The sequence below is a fragment of the Choristoneura fumiferana genome, chromosome 8 (assembly GCF_025370935.1).
Source record: "Choristoneura fumiferana chromosome 8, NRCan_CFum_1, whole genome shotgun sequence".
NCBI lineage: Eukaryota > Metazoa > Arthropoda > Insecta > Lepidoptera > Tortricidae > Choristoneura > Choristoneura fumiferana.
The window spans coordinates 9904575-9924980 of NC_133479.1; the positions used below are offsets into that span (position 1 = coordinate 9904575).

Here is a 20406-nt window from a genome sequence, read left to right on the forward strand (position 1 = left end):
ACAATTCAACTATTCCTCACAGGGGCCACATGTCCTTCCTTAGCCTGCTAAACCCTTTGTGCCACAAATTCAATTTTCGACCCAAGTATTTTATTTCTTCGCTAAACATTGATTGCTCCAACCAAACTATACTCAGCGGCACAAAATTTGGCCCACTCTCCACACAAAATTACCTATTACTGCATACATTTGAGGGCCCGATTTTTTGCCGCTCAGTATATATTATAAACGCCAAAGTAAAGTACCTAACTGTGTCTGTCGGTTTTCTCTACACGCTGAAACCGCTAAGGATTTAGATGAAATTTGATATGGAGATAGTTGGAAGGGCAGGTAACTTTTTACTGTATAGAATTTAGGTTAAACGAATTTTTCACAGACGGAGTCGCGGGCATCAGCTAGTGTACTTATAGATACCTACAACCAACGTATTTTTCATAATTCCTCGTGGGCCCTCGCTACTTTACAAAGGACCAAGAATAACGGCCGAATGTACTACTTACTTCAGAAAGTACAAATTGTTAATTAAAAAAAGAATCTTTTAAGAATTTTGAAATAATATCTCCAAACTAACAAAGCTCCACGTCTCGGGCGTAAATAAAAAAGTCTGTAAAATAAACCATTACATTAAAAAAATCAAAAAATCCGACTGCCAAAACTTAATAAGTTTTTGAGGGTCACGATTTAAATGGGTTCCGACTGTTAAACTTTAAATTAGCTACTTAAGAGAGTTCTAGACCACTAGACTTATTTTCTTCCTTTTAGTTTTGGCAGTCGAGTTTTTTTATTTTATTAATTTAAAGTTTTATTTTACACTTTTTTGATATTTATGTGAAAACGGTAGATTAAAGTATTATAACCCATATATATTTAGAATGGGCTAATTATTAGCTTTCAGTTGCTACCCATTACAATTCAAAATATATAGAATGGGCTAATTATTAGCTTTCAGTTGCTACTTATTACAATACAAAATATATTTTTTTCATTCCTCCGCCATATTTTTTTTCGCAGACGCCATATTCAATTATTATATAGCCTATGTAACTGCGACAGTTATGACGAATCCAATGATACCTCATAATATGTTAAAATCCGTTTTGCCGTTTAGGCTGCGAGGAACAAAGAAATGGACATACATATACTACATACAATACGCTCGAAAAACATAACCCTCCTTCGGGCAGTCGGGTAAAAAGTAAGGTCCCAGAAGGATATGCTATGCATACAGAACAATATTAAAACTTTTTTAAAACTAAGCACACTTTTGACACCACGAGGAGAGTCCGCTGGTACGTATACATATTATTATTAACTACGTCTGATGCATCTCATCACGGTACCTTTCAGAGAGAAATCTGTAGAGCAGTGGTAGTTACCCAAACTTTTTTGATGATGAAACCCTAAGTATTTCAAAACTAAATATTTTCCGGAGCCCTAAAATAGTCAAAAACAACTAATTGAATGGCAAGTTGTACTCGGTGCCCCATAATATGTTACTTATTTTAACTATTTCCAGACTTTTAGCGGATCCCCCACAGAATCTTCACGGAGCCCCAGGGCTCCGCAGAGCACACTTTGAGAATGGCTGCTGTAGAGAGTTCGAAATAAATCCCTGCAATGATATCCTAATAATGATTATAGCTACAATGAATTATTAAGTAATATATATAAAGTTTTTTTTTTATAGTTTGTCGGTCTGCACTGGCCTTTGAAATTGTTTCTCTTGAATCAGAGGCTTCTTTAGGTTTCAGCTATCGTCTTACGAAAGACGATTTGACACACACCTCAAAAACTTTTTACCTCATGTTGACTAACAAGAGCCGTGCAAACTACGAACTGCCGTACGGTACGTGGTCATATAACTCATCTCATATGATAGCAGTGTAAAAAACCATTTGTTATCTTTGAACTTTATTTTGTACTAACTTCACATAACTCAAAGATACCTAATTACAAGTACTCACAGATTATTTATAATATTCTATATTTGGTAAAACTGTTAAAGATCGAACTGTTTTACTCAATTAATCTTAAATAAGGGTTTAATCTTTATTTTGGTTAGATACTATTTCATTTTGTTCAGTAATTTTTATTTCATAGGGATAAAAATAATTACTATCTTGAAGTCAATACTTCTGAAGGGGTATGTGTGTTAATTCATTTGGCGGCAGGTATCGTCCTTTCAATAAATGCCCGCATGTCTTTAAGTTCGGCCTCCGAGGAGCTGTGTGTTAGTCCTTGATATGTGGTAAACTCAATGTTTTTCATGAACGTCTTGAGGAAGGAAGCAGTCATTTGACCCCATTTGAAGGGCACCACTGGATCGCAGTCTCCATGAGCTTGGAATATCTGGAACGAGAAAGATGAATCATTATTGAATTCGCCCGCTAAATCATTTCTAGAATAGTACAATCCCACCAATTATAATAGGTATTAGTTGTATTATCCACGCCACGGTCAATCTGTACCGTATAAATAACACCTCGTCGGCCTAATTCGTTAACCTGCTAAGTCCACTTTTGGGCGAAAATGACTTTTCATACTTGTCAAAAAGTGCACACCATTCTCTACCGTTTGGTAAAGGAATAACGGCTATATCAGCATAAAGTAAGTGTCAAATCTTGTGCCCGAAAAACTGTTTTCTGACTTCCACACAGAAAATCTGCTAAGTCCAGTTCGGGTCTTAGTTTGGCACTGAAAGTTATTCGCGACACCACGTGTCTGTTGCGTCATGCGATGTTTTACTGAAAATTCGGTTTATTTGAGAAAATTATCAACAGAGTAAATTTATTGTGTTATTTTTCATAGTTCTATATATAATTTAATGTGCGGAACATATATTTTAATCATTATTTGCTTTTTAATTACCTATTGCTGATTGTTTAGTAAAAAGAGGCTTATCTTAGGTGTAAGTACATCTCATAATTATTAGTGATTGATTAACACTAAATACAATTTTTATTACAGGCTGAATTGGTTTTATGGTAAAATAATAATAAGCAAAATATTATGGATATTTTCTCCAGCATACTCAATTTAAGTCTAATAACTGCTAAGTCCTATATTCAGTTTAACCTTCAACACGAAAACCTGCTAAATAGACATTTTTATTAATTTCCTGTGATTGGTATAAGTGTTGAGATGTTGTCGTCAGAGCCATAAAAGTACTTGAATAACAGTTTATTGTTTTATTAGCAGTAGAGCTACAACACAATGGCGTACATAGAAAGTAAAGTAAAGTTGACAGATATGTCAGTGTCACAGACAGTTTTTATTCAAGACCACAGAGTGCGCATTTTAATACTTAACACCCTCCCTAAATGCGTACTCTCCTACACATACCAATCATCCCTCTCAAAGATTCAAACTGAGGTTTAGGAAGACTCTTGGTAAACATATCTGCTGCCTGAAGTTTAGTTTCACAATACTCAACATCCATTACATTCTCAAGAAGTTTTTCTCTAATATAGTGATATTGAATATCTATATGCTTCGATCTCTTATGTAAATTAGCACCACGAATCAGTTTGATTGTACTCTGATTATCAATTAATAGCTTGATATTTTCTGAAAAACCAATTTCTTTCATGAGACTTTTAATCCAAACAAGCTCTTTCGTAGCGGCACAGGCAGCTAGATACTCAGCTTCTGTCGTAGACAGAGCTACACACTTCTGTAATTTAGTGTTCCAGGTGATAGCACCACTATTCATTATAAACACATAGCCAGTTATAGATTTGCGTGTCACAGTACAATTTGCATAGTCAGCATCAGAAAAACCTTTGGTGTTGCTATCCTCACTTATACTTGTACTATATAGTATGCCCAAATCTTTATTACTTTTCAAATATTTAAACACCTTTTTTACTGCACCCCAGTGTACATTATTAAAATTGTTCAAGTATCTACTCAGTGAGCATACTATAAAGTAAATATCAGGCCTGCTACCTATAGCAGCATACATGAGTGAGCCTACTGCCTCACGGTATGGTACATCTGGCATGTCAGCTGATCCTTCACAATTATCTAACTTTACATTAGGGTCAGCTGGCAGTGCACTAGTTTTACATAAGTCCATTCCAAATTTGTGGAGCAAGCTATTAATATACTTAGTTTGATGTACAAAGATTGACCCATTGTTTTCAATTTCTATTTCTAAACCCACAAATTGCTTTGGACTCATAATAGTTATTTCAAAATGCTTTTGCAAGTTGATTAAGAACTTATCAATAAGCTCTTGGTTTTTACACAATAATAACCCATCATCTACAAACAAAAGTAAATATAAGGGAACTTTATGGTCCAGAGATATATACAGACATTTGTCATTCTGACAGTTTACAAAACCATTTTCCTCCATGAAAGAGTGAAATTTAGAATTCCAACACCTGGGCGACTGTTTCAACCCATACAGAGACTTTTTGAGTTTGCAGATTAATTCTGTGTCTAGACCAGGTGGAGGTTCCATATAAACCTCTTCCTTTAGGGTTCCATATAGAAAAGCAGTCTTTATATCAAACTGTGCCATCTTCAATTTTTCTTTTGCTGCCAGTGACAGCATCATTCGAATGGTATCATAGCGTACCGTTGGTGAAAACGTTTCATCATAGTCTATCCCTTTCTCTTGGGTATAGCCTTTTGCACATAGTCGAGCTTTGTATCGTGTGGTCTCATCAGCATTCTGCTTAATTTTGTAAACCCATTTACAACCAATCATCTTCTTGTTAGCTGGACGTTCCACAAGCTCCCATGTCTTGCATGTATCATGAGACTCCAGTTCCTCATTCATTGCTGTTATCCATTTCTCCCTATCTTGGCTATTCACAGCCTCTGTGTATGTATTGGGTAGTACTTCTACTAAGTTTGCTTCTGCTGCTGTGCTTCTATGCAGTCGGGGACGCAGGTTGTATCTCTGTTCTCTTCCCTCGTTATTTTGATCATACATTGCTTTGCTCTCTTCCTGACTCTCTGGATTTTCATCTAATTCGTTAACTGCCACATCATCTATCATAGCTTGGTAAAAATCCTCAAATGCTTCATGACCATATAGATGGGACTCATAAGGTTTGCCTTCTTCACTATGATAGCTATCAAGGGTCAGTGGGTGATCTGATGTCTCTCCCATGCTGTCAATCAATGAAGAGAGCTCGTTTTCGTTGAAGATTACATCCCGAGATACACTTATTTTCTTTGTATCCGGATCAAACAACCTGTAATTGTCAGAGTTGCTTTCATAGCCAACTAGAATAAGCCTCTTGCTTTTTGGCTCTAGTTTGTTTCTCTTTTCTTTAGGTACATGCATATAAGCAGCAGAACCAAATGCTCTAACATGTGTCAGTGTGGGTTTTGAGCCAGTCCAAAGTTCAAATGGAGTCATTTCCTTGTTATTTCTTCTGTTCATTAAGTAAACCGCTGTCTGCACTGCTTCTGCCCACAGCGCCAGAGGTAGATGTCTTGCATACAGCATAGACCGAGCACTTTCCATGATTGTGCGGTTTGCCCTTTCGCTCCGGCCATTCTGCTGCGGTGTATATGGGGCGGTGTGTTCTAACTCAATACCTTTCTCAGCTGCATATTTCCTAAATTCATCATTGCAGTACTCCTTGCCGTTGTCACTGTGTAACAGCTTGACTTTGGTGTCAAATTTATTTTCTATTAGTTGAACATACTTCTGAAAGGCCTGTAGCGCTTCACTCTTGTGCTTCAAGAAGTAAACGGTGATAAATCCAGATGCTGCTTCTAGGAATGTGATGAAATATCGAGCTCCACCAACAGATGGTATTGGCATAGGCCCACAGAGGTCGCTGTACACTTTATTCATCTGCACGTTTGATTCTCTTTTCTTGAAAGGGATTCTATGTTGCTTACCAATAACACAAGCCTCACAGAAAAAGTCACTGAGATCACCAACAGGAGGTAAATGTCCATTTTGCACCATTTCACGCAATGTCTTTATGTTAACATGACCAAGACGCTCGTGCCATTGTTTCAAAGTTACTATATTTGCTTCACCGCCCGCCAAGATGGGCTTGAACAACAATTTGTAAAGATTATTAGGTTGTTTAATGGCAGTAGCCGCAACACTTCCGTCACTATTTTTTATAAATGCGAAATCTTTGTTTTTGGTCACTGAAAATCCTTTTGAGGTTACAACACCCTCCGAGAACAAGTTTCTCTTCAATTCAGGCACATAAAGCACATTATTTATGGTGGAATCATACCATTTACCGTTCAAGAACTTCATTATTTTAATTGTTCCTGAGCCTTGCACAGATAGTTCACTTTTGTCACCTAATCGCACACAGCTACACTCTGGCTTGAAGTCTGAGAAATAATTCCGTCGATATGTCATGTGGGCAGACGCCCCGCTGTCTAAGATCCATACTTCTTCATCTGCTGTGTTATTTGCCTCAAGCTGGCAATGAAGGCTGATTCATTTTTCTCATACTTTAAGTCATGCTTATATGCACTACTTTGTTGTGGGCTAAAGCGACAATCACGAGCATAGTGCCCAAGTTTCCTGCACTTAAAGCACTTTACTGATCTTTTAGCCACCTTCTCCGTAGCTAGTGCTGTTTCCTCTTGAGCTTTGAAACTTAAATCCTCATCTAACAGTCGCGCCGTAAGGTTGTTTACCGTTTGTTTACTTGGTTCGAGCGACAGCCAAGCTTGTCGCACCATGCGATAGCGCTCGGCAATGACCCTAGTATCTTGGTCACAATTGCCATTTCTGACATTGTTTTCGCCGGCATCCTTTAGCTGTTTCGCAATATTTTCTATTTTAGAAATGTGTTCGGCAATGCTATCGCCCTCGATAAACTTGATCGTGTGGAATTTCTCATGCAACAGCATTTTGGAATTTTCACTTTTTTGGTCATAGATCGAGTCTAATTTGACAAAAATGTCACTCGCCGTTTCACATGTTTCGATTAGACTTATTTGAGGCAATTCCATGCTTGCCGTAATTACGTACATCGCCTTCGCGGCATCTTTCTTCCACTCGTTCTCATCGGCGCCAGCCGGCGCTATAGAAGAGGTTATGTGATCGCCCAGGCCCCTGGCCTTCAAGGCAAGTGTCGTTTGGAACTTCCATTGTCTGTAGTTGTCGCCTGCGAACTTCTTCGCAGTCGCGACGCCAAGACCTCCAAGATCCATTGGTACTTAACAACGTCCACGTGCCGCGCTACAAACACGCGTGCATCCGACGCAATACCGAGACGTAGGAAAAAACACGTTCTGACGACCGATCCGACTTTATTTCTATTCACTCGCGATGTCTGGGCCCATAGCCTGTTGAGATGTTATCGTCAGAGCCAATAAAAGTACTTGAATAACAGTTTATTGTTTTATTAGCAGTAGAGCTACAACACAATGGCGTACATAGAAAGTAAAGTAAAGTTGACAGATATGTCAGTGTCACAGACAGTTTTTATTCAAGACCACAGAGTGCGCATTTTAATACTTAACAATAAGATATGCTGTAATTATACTTTAAAATATCAAGTTTAGTCATAGCTACCAATGGGATTTCAAAATTGATTAGTTAACGATTGAAGAGTCTATGCAGTTTTTTCAATGTCCTGTAAACTCAGTCAAAATGGACTTAGAAGGTTAACGAATTAGGCCGACGTGTAATAACTTATAGAATCTAGGTGTTAAATTGCGGAGGTCCATTTCAATGAACTATAAAAATTACAGTGTTCACCCGCCATCTTACGATCATCATCATGTCAGCCGAAAGACGTCCAATGCTGGATGGACATAGACCTCCCCCAAGGCTCTCCACTCAGTCCGGTCTTGTGATTTCCGCATCCACCGCAATCTTCACCAGGTCGTCGCTCCATCTTGTAGGAGGCCAAGGTTTGGAGGAGGCCTTACGATAGCTAAGTCTATACAACAAATGTGTGTTCATGCAGCTCCTCTGTCTCGATGTCGTAAGAACACACACATTACATGAACCCAAACTATCACCACCACCATACTACGCGGACGCGTTTCGAACTCCACCAGAGTTCATCATCAGAGCAAGCAACACAACGCGTGGGTGTTGCTCTACGGAAGGATCTGCGAAAGGTCGGGCTCGCACCTTGGTGAGACGAGTTTTTCGGAATTTAAGTGCGAAGTTACATTTGATACTTAATTTACCAAGATCTTTACGATTTAGGAAAACATGGTGATGAATTCAGCTCACACCTGCGAAAATATTAATGGTGTTTATGAAGTTCCTAATCCGTACTGGGTCCGCGTGGGAACTACGGCCCAAGCCCTGACACTATGAGGAGGCCTGCGCCTTGTACTGACAGTACTGACGACGTATTGCATAGGCCGAGATAATAGTATACACTACGACCTCTTTAATCCGAACCCCGAAAATGTACCCCCGTTCGGACTAGTGGAGCGTTCGGGTTATAGTATACAGAGAATATATAGGGTATTTTTATGGAATAAAACAAAAAAACAACAAGCTTTCTTTTCTTTCACGTGCAAGCCATGATGCACGAACGAACATGTTAGCCAAACATGTTAGTAAAATGCCGTCCGTTGCAACATTAATTAAAAAACGTTTTTGTTGTTCCAAACATTGTTCACGCACAAAATATCATGAATACGACGAAGAGGACGTCTTATCTGTGTTTGGGTGATGATCTGATCCAAAGAAGTCAAAACAGGAATAGATTTTGTCAGGCCTTACTTGCGCAACGCTCGTTTAACATATACCAAGATTGCAAGTGAAGACAGATTTGGATTAAAAAAACTTTTTTCGCTGTCAGAGAGTGATTTGAAGAACTGTTATTATTAATTTGCCAAGATATACAGAAAAAAAAAACGTGGTGAATGATGTCATTCCACCTGACGATGAGATTAGGTGCGACTTTACGATATTTAGCGACGGGAGACAGCCCTGACACCATGTTGAATGTACCAACACGAAATAACAAAGGCAAAGACAATAATAACGCTACCGACCTCTTAATCCGAACCCCGAAAATGTACCCCCGTCGCGGACATGTTGAGTGTTTTTGTATAACAAAAACATTTAGGCCCCTATTATGTTAGAAAAACATGTTAGGTTTTCTTTCACGTGCAAAGCCACGTGCACGAACGTCGTAATAGCAACACAAAATGGCGGACGAATAACAAAAACAAAAGCGCATGTCATCTGCTCGACATTCGGTAAGCAAAGCAACTGGTAGCCGGCGAATGAGTGAAGAATTATGTAGGCGTAGTAGGTGGGGGAGGGCGTTCGGATTACGGAGGGCTTCGGATTAGAGGGTGTTCGGATTAAAGAGGTCGTAGTGTATTTAGAAAATGACGTAATATCGAAAATTAAAAAAAAATACTATCAAAGTTTATGCACTGTACCTAATCTCCATTCGCATACGATGTTCATTATGTATTTATATGCTGGAATTATCACTATCAATCTCAAAAATTTACATAATTAGAAATTCATAAGCTTTAGCTGATTAACCTGGTCTTCCTGCCTCTTTGTGCATTATTGAATGCAAACAATAGCTGTCCATAGGAATAATACATTGCAACGAAAATATTAATGAACCACGACTTGGTGAAGTAAACCTAAACATATAATTGCCCTAAGCAAACCACAGACATTTTGTACTTTTTTGCGGGTGCCCTAGGTAAAAACGTCACCAAATGAATAGGTGTGATAGCACTGACGACTCCAACCAATAATACAAACAAAACATATTCTTGAGACCGCAAATAAAGTACGACATAATAACAGTAAGTAGGGCTACTACGAAATTCGAAAATCGAAGTTCGTATCGTACCGTCCCGCTGACGCTAATATTCTTCGCTTAATAATATTAATAATAAATTAATCGCTTCATACGAGAGTGAGAGGGACGGTACGATACGAACTTCGATTTTCGAATTTCGTAGTAGCCCTACTTACTGTTATTATGTCGTAGTTTTCACTACGTACTTTATTTGCGGTCTCAAGAATCTGTTGTTTGTATTATCGGTTGGAGTCGCGTCAGTGCTACCTATTCATTTCGTGACGTTTTTACCTACCCAGAAAATATCATTTGGTAAATCAATCGCTTCATACGAGAGTGAGAGGGACGGTACGATACGAACTTCGATTTTTTAATTTCGTAGTAGCCCTACAAGCACAAACGAAAACCTATCCAACTGACCACGAAAGACAGAACAGAGGCCTTACCTATTGGCTAACGTAGTCGGAATTAAGATCCTTTTCACCACTTCTTTTTGTCACACGGTATGGTCCGAGGGTAGAAAGAGATGATGAATGCGATCGCAAGCGCCAAAGCGTAAGACAATGCTTCAGATATCGTGTCAGCTTTAGAATCGAAAAGGATGCATGCATTCGTTATTATACTTATAAATAAACACTGTACTTAAAGCTTATTTTTATGAGATAGATAGGTACTAATGCTTAACAGGTTCCCTGTCCCGAAGCAATGTGCAGCGTTCTTTTGACACGTCCCCATAGTAATAATTTAACTCCCGAGCACAGCGAGGGTGTTGTGAGTTCATTCCCGAGCGAAGCAAGGGTATTAAGATGGAGTCCTGAGAGCAGTGAAGGAATAAGCGCGCCCAAGGCAAAATCAGTTTTATCACCGAGGAGTACCTAATACTCTACTTTTATTCACCTTTTGCGAGACAATAAAAACCAAGGCTACTAGAAAAAGTATCTACAATCCGTGAGCTCTTAGAAAAACCTTCGGGTTTCGGGGGAAATCGGAAGGATTCGTGTAGTAGAAAATGACAATTGTCTTTTTGACTTAATAGTAAGTAATCCAAGACGCGAAGAGTGCACTCGTTGTGTTTTTATTGATTTACTAGCGACCCGCCCCGGCTTTGCACGGGCAAAGTAAAAAATTAAGTAAGTTAATATAAGTTCCATTTTCAAACGAATTCGGCGCGGCGCGGGCCGCCCGCGGGTGTGCTGCAGCTGCTGAGCTATACTTACGGGCTGTACTGTACCTACGCCGTGCGATTTTGAAGAAATTAGACTTTAAACGCATAACAATAAGAACTATGAGAAGTGGCAAGTGGAAACCAGCGGGTTATAATGAAATCCGCAGTACAGTCAGCGTCATATAGTGCGTAGCAGTCAAGATCACCAAATACTTGGAAACATCAAAATAGTCATTAACATTGACCCAATCAAAGCGATCAAATTGCTCAGGACATCCATCGTGTACAAATAAATCGGAGCACGCACATCACCACTGGTAGCGTAGCAGCCATAATGTCCAAAAGTATGGGACCCACTAGAAAACTGAGCTTTATTTAAAAGGACTAAGGTTTAATCTCGAGTTGAGTTAGGTAGCACGTAATAAGATTCGAGTTTTTGTTTTTGACAATCACCGAAAAGAGTACCAACTTGTCAGTGATCGTTCAGTCTCTTTCATTTGAATCCTGACGCCTTTTTCACATTTTTATTTACATTGTCAGAATTTCGGATTAACGAATTTCCTTTTAAATATGGTTTGAATTGGCCAGTATAATTAATTACATTATAAAAGAGTTTTTATTTAATTAAAAAGGTAATGACATGTGCATTTTGCACCAAGAGACTGAACATTGAACAACGTTCACGTTGTATTAAAGATGACTAGCTAACTAGATCATTGGACCTTATACGGTATGTAATAAAGTCAATTTTTCTGTGGTGTCCCATACTTTTGAATACTTTGGCTGCTACGGTACTAATGTCGGCTTAAATGTAATAAAGTATTTGGCGACGTGCGTGCTCCAGTATATTTGTACACGATAGATGTCTCGAACAATTTGACCGCTTTGACTGAGTCACTGGTAATGACTATTTTGTATGTTTCCAAATATTTGGTGATCTTGACTGCTACGTAATATATGACGCTGACTGTACAACATTACGACCCGGCGAAAGCCAAGGGCTATAATGATTTACTTTGAGGTTTGTATGAAATATAATTAGGAATTGTCGAGCAGGTGGTGTGAAAAATGTATTATTTATCCAAAGAACAACTGATGCTCATGAAGTTGACCAACCCACTTTTTTTGCCCGCTGCACGCTGCTGCCCCACCTAGATCGCTTGTTCATCGTAAGTTCATGTTTGTTCAGTTACTTAAATCGTTAGGACCCGATGCGGAAACAATTTTTTTTTATTTTAAAATGGGGAGGCTATCTTCACGCTAGCCACCTCAAACAAAATGGTTCGTCTTTTTTTATGTAAATACTAGCCGTTACCCGCGACTCCGTCCGCGTAGAATTCGGTTATTGCTATCACGCGGGAACTATGGAATTTTCCGGAATAAAAACTATCCTATGTTCTTACCCAGGACTCAAACTATCTGCATACCAAACAAAACAAGAAGTTTAGAACAAAACAAACAAACAAAGAGACTTGCAAACTTTCGCATTTATAATATTAGTAGGTCTACGTTAATTCACAAAAAAATTTCGTTAGGACCTTTTTCTGGATTTATTTATGATTTTTTCATGGTAGGGTGGCTACCATGAATGCCCCAATCCGCCCATATGAGTTTTTACGATTTTTTCATGGTTTTAGCACAGAGGTTTTGATTAGTTATAATTCTTAAACTACTGGTTCTAATGAAATTTGAAATATACCGTTTTTATACAATGCCTGCTTGGTTACTGAAAATTCAGGCTCCTAGTTTTATCCACAACGGGTATAGAATGTCACCATTAATTGCAGAACGCTTTTCCAACTCCTACGCACTCCTTTTTTTTTTTTTTTTTTAATACCACGTCAGTGGCAAACAGGCATGCGGCCCGCCTGATGTTAAGCAACTTTATCATTCATTTATAAAGAGAATAATAAGTAAATAGCTCCCGCCATGGATGTAGTATCGTTGTCAATAACATTACGTGTTAGGTATTGCAATGAAAAAGAATCATTATTTAAATTATGTCTGTACATTATGATAATTGATAAAAAATGGTAAGTGTTAAAGGGCATCTTATTCCGACATTTTGATAAGATAATTTATTAAAAGTATGTTTATATTTTATATTTATTTACTACATCTCTATGATTGTACTAGTATTATAATTCTGACAGTTAGTGCGTGTGAGATTTTCTTTCATGCTAAAACGGCTGGACGGATTTGGATGAAGTTTTGGTACATGGATAAGTGGAACTCTCTCTAATATGACACATAGGCTACTTTTTATCCTGTTATTCCCACGGCAACAGAATATAACTATGCGTGTACAACCATGAAATGGCAACTGTAAAAACTAAAAGACATGAAATTTGGCACAGTTATTCTTCATGCAATGTTAATGGTGATCAAATTATTTTTTTTGGGAATTCCTATTGGAACTTAATATAGCCCCAGAAACTGCCTTCTGAGGGTTAACATATGCACAGCTGCAGATCATAGCTGGTCTAATTAATAATTATAAATTTCAAATTGTGTGTGGAGCGATGTGTGGCTATTTAAAATATTCATACCGGCATATCCAAAGGTGCTTTGACTGCATCAGGGAAGTGAGCATGCCTTGGGAGCCAGCAGGACAGCGAGATGACCCCAGCAAGTGGTTCAGGGTATGTGAGAGCTGAATGCAGAGCCAGGGCTCCTCCTTGGGAGAAACCACCAAGCAGAACCCGATTAGCTGGAATGCCAGCCTGAGAAGGAAAAAACAATATCAGATTAAACTATTCCCTGAAACAATATAAGGGTTAAATAAAACAGGGGCTACTGCCAAAAGTATATGTAGCCAATCTTTTTTGACATTGGATGATGTTGGCTGCCTGTGCAAGCTGCAGAATTGTAAATATTAGGTATGTTTGTATGCCTAACACTTTAGTAAAATCTTTATTAAAAAAAAATACTATATAATCTGACCACTGTCTAGGGGTTTAATTGACTTGAAATTTGATAAGCATATCATACCTTCAGCCCTTCAGTAATACAAGGGCAAAATTGTCTAAAAATCAAAAAAAATGTTAAAAAGTAACTACAAAAAAACTACAGCCAGTATCCCAAAGATATTTCTAGTAATGGCAACTTGCATCCAATTTAGTACAGCAAATAATAATTGTTATAGACACCTTTGAGGAATTACATTTAATTTTAACTGACAACTGCAATTTGTAAGCTAGATAAAAAAAAACAAATACATTTTTACCTTAAGGGCTGTGAACTACTGCCATTATTACTAAAATGGACTTTATTACAAGCTTCTAAAATTAAATGTAACTACAGTAAAAAAAAATACTCAAATTCAAACTTACTTTAATCTCATCTGAAATTAGACCATGAATCAAGCCCGTAGCTCTCATGATTCCTTCTTCATCCTCCGGAGCAGTTGCATCCAAGGTCCTTAAGTCAAACCAGGATGGCATCCGGAAACCAGCGTTCAGCGTCACAGGGATCGTTGCGGCTGTCGGGCAGATCACTTTTACGTGAGGCCCTCTTATCGCAGCAATCGTGCTCGCCCATCCGTGGCTAGAAAGTTCATTGGATCCAGTCAACTATTAACACTCGTGAGCACCGAACAAAATTTAAATAACACACAACTTAATAATACTAACCCAGTATCACCGAGCCCATGCAAAAATATTAGCTGAAACATAAAGTTCATAAAAACAGCACTTTTATCTCAAGTTTTATATAAGATGCGCCAAAGATACTAAGAGAAAACTCACGGATGCTGTTTGTTTTGCAGTCGCTGCAATAATTACTGGATTCGGTTCCATTTCGTTAAGTAATTAACGAATTCGTGATAATCAATACTGTTTTCAACTAACGCGACAGACTAGACAGCAGAGCTGACAAGTCGGCTTGGAGCTGGTTTAGCTATCAGCACGACCCACACCCACACACAGCCACCAAAACCAGGCTAAGGCTAGGCTACCTACCAGCATAGCATACATGGCAGTGTTGCCAGGTTACTCTGGACAAAATTCGTCAAATTAAGGAGGTAGCTCCTTAATTTGACGTTCTTAGCTAATTTTTTTGTCAGAATCCATTTTCTCCCACCCAAGTCGGCAGTAAGCATAAGGTCCTGTATACTTAGTCTTAGTCTTCTTAATGTACTGACAACAACCTGTCTGTCCACCTCTCCTCGCCATTTTCGACATATCAACAGGATTACAGGACTAATACTTGAATTTTTGGTCCTCGGACCAACCATACCCTTTCTTGCTAAGGCCCTTTACAAATCTAAGTTGTTGCACCCGTTTTAATGTTAAAGAGTAACAAACACCATATCATCACTTATCTAACAATACCGTTTAAGTGCGAGAACGAAAAAACGAGCGAGCGTAACACCGCATTCGACGCGCAATGAGTAGCTCTATCCATTGACATTTAAATGTAAAACCGCTAATTTTCGACTTGAGCGGTGTTTTTAGATAAGCGACGATATTTACAAATTTAGTAGGATTAAAATTTCCTACAACAAAAATAGACTTTAAAAATCATCTCAACATTGCTAACCTAAAAAACAGCTAGACTAAAAAATTAGATACATGGGTACTTTTGAAGAGCGTAGAGCAAAATAGAATGAAATTTAAAGTTGCTAGACCTAATAGCCGATTCTTTTTATACGCAAGTAGTTATGAGGTCATCAAAATCGCTAATTTAGCTACAGCTAAATTGGCAGCACTAGAGGCCTGACACATGTCACTTATTACTTCACTTCCCACCGCATATGGTGTAGACGTAAAAGGAAAACAATGTCTGTTTTTTTTCCGTTTTCGTTTAACCCGGACAGGCTACGCGGATAACTATTTAATACGAGAATGAGCGGGACGGTACGATACGAACTTCGATTTTTGAATTTTGTACTGGGCCCTGCAGGACTACTACGAAACTTGAAACTCGAAGTTCGTGTCGTGCGGTCCCTCTGACACTTATACTATTTAATACGAGAGCGAGAGGGATGGTACGATACGAACTTCGAGTTTCAAGTTTCGTAGTAGCCTGCTGTAGGGCTACTACGAAATTCGAAGTTCGTATCGTGCCGTCCCGCAGAGCGATTATTTAATACGAGAGTGAGAGGAATGGTACGATACGAACTTCGATTTTCGTATTTCGTAGTAGCCCTGGAACAAATCGCTATCGCTCAATCAGTATCGATCTATTCTATGTTATTTTTATATGATCTTTTGCGCGTGTTCATGTGAACCTGGCCTAATGGCCAGTTTTTTATCTATTCTGTTGCACAGTTGACATCTATTCATTTTCTTTTATCTGTGGGAGTGATAAACAAAGCGTACGTCCGTACAAATTTGTGTTGTATTTTAGTATTTCTAGATTTACTTGCGTTTTCCACAAGTTACACGAAACAATTTAAAATTTCACTATAAAGTGTTAATCCATTAAAATAGGTCGGTAAGTGTAACGTTTCCTATAAAAATTTATTCGAAAGTAGGTTCATCATAACATTCGTTGTAGAAATTGACAGATTTTGTAGCGAAAATTTTACACATATATTGTTGTATGTTAACGTGCGCGTAATGGAATGGATTCGTTGATATGTGTAAAATTATATTTGTCGTGATAAACAAATATAGCTTCATTCAGTTTCGAACGCACGGACATAATAAATTCTGCATTACGACAGTACGCGGGCGGGAAGAAGCAAAAGTGGCTATTTCTTACGTGCTGTTTTTACAAAATGACAGATTCATTCATTTGTTTGACTTACTTACTTCAACTTAACTTTCACATTAATTTGCACTATAATGGCCAAATTACACTGGTAATTAACGAATCGGGCCCTTTAATAATCAACTTTGTGAACGATGATTTAAAATAACTATTTCCCAACTTAGCACCTATATTAAAAATATTGGATTTATCAAATAATTATATTATTTTGCAGTGTTATTTTACAATGGCAAAAGAAGACATATCACTGCCTGTGGAGATGGAAAAATTAGAAATTGAACCTGTGAAAAGCAAAAATAATACAGAGGTCAACCCATTTTTTCACTCACAGCTAAGAAAACATTTATACAACAGGAGTTCCACACAAACACAAGGATGCTATTGCCCTACCCAAAAGAACAAAGGTTCTATAGCCATATCAAAAAAGAAAAATAACAAGATTCTTAAAAAGCCTATTTTGAAACTATTGCAAAATTATTGTAAAGATTCAGAAGAATTGCACAAATGTCATCCCTATCGAAGTAAATCAGCTTTAGCTCCATCAGAAAATGTTAATTCAACTAATTCTATTTTGTGTGCACTTGTGGACAATTGTAATCAATTAAGAATATCTAATGAGCGGGATTCGCCTGCTGTAGCTTCATCAAGCAATAGCACAAAATGGTGGAAAAAAGAGGTATTTTGTAACAATTTGCAGAGTAAAGAACAGGCTTCAGATAAAAGTAGAACTGGTCCATCATGCTCCCAGCAGGCATTGAATCCACCTTGTGATGTCACCATAGATGAACTGGCTTGTTACTTTGAAACATTTGTTCACATACCCAAGAAAATGTCATCTATGGCTGAAATGATGTATATTTGAGACACTCATGTGATTAATTGTATGACTTTTAAAACAATTAAATCACAGAGGGGTTGAAGTGGTCCACTGGTGTTTTTATCTGAAAATATGTAAAGCGAGTGACTAGAACTCTTGGCACTGCTACATCAAAGCAATATCTTAATATTTTTACGAAATTATTTAATAAGGTCTGAATAATTATGAGAAATTACAACCGGATGGCCAAGTGGTTAGAGAACCTGACTAAGAAGCTTGAGGTCCCGGGTTTGATTCCTGGTCGGGGCAGATATTTGTGTGAATAACAGAGTGTTTGTTCTCGGGTCTCAGATGTTAATATGTATTTATCTGTACAGGTATGTTTATCCGTTGCCTAGTATCCATAGTACAAGCTTTGCTTGGTACAATTGGGGAACACCCAAATACTCCGAAATATTTAATTCCGAATTTGCAAATTCCGATTTTAAAAACTCCGATTTTCACAATTCCTAAGACATTATAATTTCGATTACTTTAAAACACGAAATGTATTTTTCCGAGTTTCAAAATATCGACTTTTTTAATATTCGATTTTTATAACTCCAAAGAATGAAAAACACGAAATGTTATTGGCCCAAAGTACAGTACTCCGATTATCAATTCTCCGAAATGTCATCGCTAATTCGGAAATATGACATTCGGCAAAAATAAACTTCATGGTTTTAATAATCGGAATCTTAAATTTCGAATCTCAAATTAATATCAGTCAATTTAGGTAAATTGACCTGCATTAACTGCGCGAATCGTCGACCTTGTGTCACATTGCTGAAAATTAATAACAGTTACTACTGTTTTAAGGCAATGTAACCTACATAGCTTACGTTAATAAGTCAGGATTTATTATTGATCAGTGTAATAATATTCGGAATTTTGAAAATCGTAATTTTAAACCTTAGATATTTTTAATTTTCATATTTATAAAAATCGGATTTATGAATAATCGGAATAGTCATATTAGGAGTTTTAAAAAATTCGGAATTAGAAAATTCGGTATGACTTCTTAGGACATTTTTTGTGTAATTATCTTTCATATTCAGTTGAACTGTATATATTACCAGTGCATAGAATAGGATAAATAGTTAAAACTCTCCACCTCATTAACATAATTAGTAATTTGTAGCTACAGTAAATGGATTAATTGTTGACAACATTGCCAAACAAAACTCTTGAGGTGACAATAACAAGAAAATGTGGGGGGAGGTTCCAATAGAGAGATCTCTCTCCAGGCAGGGTTATGCCTGGGGACCGAAGTCTGAAGGACGAGCGTCGGAACTTGTATAAATGCGACCGCGTTGAGAAACTTAGATAGCGCAATGTAGAACATGGTCGGAGTTTCTATTGTTGTTCACTAGATGGCGCTAGGAGGGCTACAAAAATAATATAGATATATGGCGACAACTACAGAAAATTCTAAAGTCACCTTTTGAATATATGTTCTTAATAAATTAAGCACAAGACCGGTCTGAGTGGAGAGCCTTGGGGGAGGCCTATGTCCAGCAGTGGACGTCTTTCGGCTGACATGATGATGATGATGATGACTTAATAAATTGCAGTGTATTAATTAACACTATTAATCAATTTTTTTTAATGATACCTCTGAGGTATTGCTTCATGTCTTTTAAGTAATGTCTGTGGTACATGATATTAATACATACATAAATTTATAGACTGGTGACTAACTAAATTTGAAGTTGTACCAACTTCAAAATTGGTCCCTCTCCTTCAAAATAAAAAAAATCTAAGTACTATGTATGTATAGGGCTCTTATAACTGTTGATCGATGATAGGGCTGATTGTTTTAGCAACCAAAAATTTCTTTGTGGTATTTTTCAACAAACCAAATTGTCACATCTTATACTAGTAAACAAGCCATATTTGAAGAATGTTTGAGATTTTTTGTTTTCAGATCTCCAAAACGGCTCTTGCAATGTTGATGGAAGTTGCTACATGTTCTACGCTCTTTACACTGTAAAGAGTGTTTACAGACAATGTCATGGCATCAGCTGTTTCTGTCATCTTTGTTAACTTACTTTTGACTGTTTCAGCCTTAGTAATCTTAGTATAACTTCATTTAACTCACATTCTTGCTACCTACTAGTTATAATTTTATTTCATAATATGTTTGTTTACTTTCCAGTTCTGGTGCTCATATGCTAAAACTATGAGTACTAGGTATGATATGGGACAAAGTTGTTTACTTGACTTTTTTTATGGAAGCATAAAATTGCTCCAATATCTTTGCAGGAGGTATACTAAGAAAATGATTGATAGTAAAATATTAGTAGATAAGTAGTTTGATGTCATTGATGTATTTAAGTTACATGTATCTGTTTCAAAGTTACTGACCGAATAAAAATATTAGGATTCTTGTTCTAACATAGCATAACAAACTGTTATCTGTGTCCCGATATTTCGTAAGGCCATTTGACAACTTATTATAATTGAATCAGACCATTATGTAATTGAATTGAATGTGTAAATACATAGGTACCAATATAATTGTTGAACAATACAATATTTTATGTAAAATTGTTTTCTTTCATAACCTTTGAAGTATTATAGTCCGTGAGCTCAGCCCCAAGTTACCAACGTAACATGACATCACGATAAGATGCATGACACACGGTGGAAAAAGTTGTGCTGACCAAGAATCAAAAAACTATCGCTCCTAAAATTAGCCTGAAGTTCGAGAAAATTCTTCACTTCCGGTCAAAATTTTAAGGTCATTTTACGTCATGTGACATCATTACGAAACACGTGGTATCATGTAGCCCTTTATCCGTAGAGAGGGGCAACATAAGTCTGTCAGTTCTGAAATAGCCGCAAGTGCCTGACAGACTGCGCCACTGCGGCAAAGATGACCCCCTAAAACGATTTCCTACGTCATGTCACATCTTGACCAAAAT

The 20406-nt window shown here is 37.5% G+C and overlaps 2 protein-coding genes across 4 annotated transcripts; one reads left to right on the forward strand and one right to left on the reverse strand.

Annotated features, from left to right (window-relative positions):
• Positions 1-1898: 1898 nt before the first annotated feature.
• Apt1 (Acyl-protein thioesterase 1) lies at positions 1899-14869 on the reverse strand. The gene is made up of 5 exons (XM_074091116.1): positions 14655-14869; positions 14541-14572; positions 14241-14454; positions 13458-13631; positions 1899-2349 (listed from the first exon to the last, which is right to left on the reverse strand). The coding sequence occupies exons 1-5, from the start codon at positions 14703-14705 to the stop codon at positions 2158-2160; spliced, it is 663 nt and encodes a 220-aa protein (XP_073947217.1). The 5' UTR covers positions 14706-14869; the 3' UTR covers positions 1899-2157.
• A 1302-nt stretch (positions 14870-16171) lies between these two features.
• On the forward strand, positions 16172-20029 carry LOC141430422 (uncharacterized). Of its 3 annotated transcripts, none has more exons than XM_074091118.1 (2): positions 16172-16344; positions 16838-20029. In XM_074091118.1, exon 2 carries the CDS (start codon positions 16850-16852, stop codon positions 17483-17485), a length of 636 nt encoding a protein of 211 aa, XP_073947219.1. In that variant the 5' UTR covers positions 16172-16344; positions 16838-16849; the 3' UTR covers positions 17486-20029. The 3 variants fall into 3 exon arrangements, with proteins under 3 accessions (XP_073947219.1, XP_073947220.1, XP_073947218.1); XM_074091119.1 differs by having other exon boundaries at positions 16172-16340; XM_074091117.1 differs by lacking the exon at positions 16172-16344 and adding an exon at positions 16419-16714.
• The last annotated feature ends 377 nt before the right edge of the window (positions 20030-20406 follow it).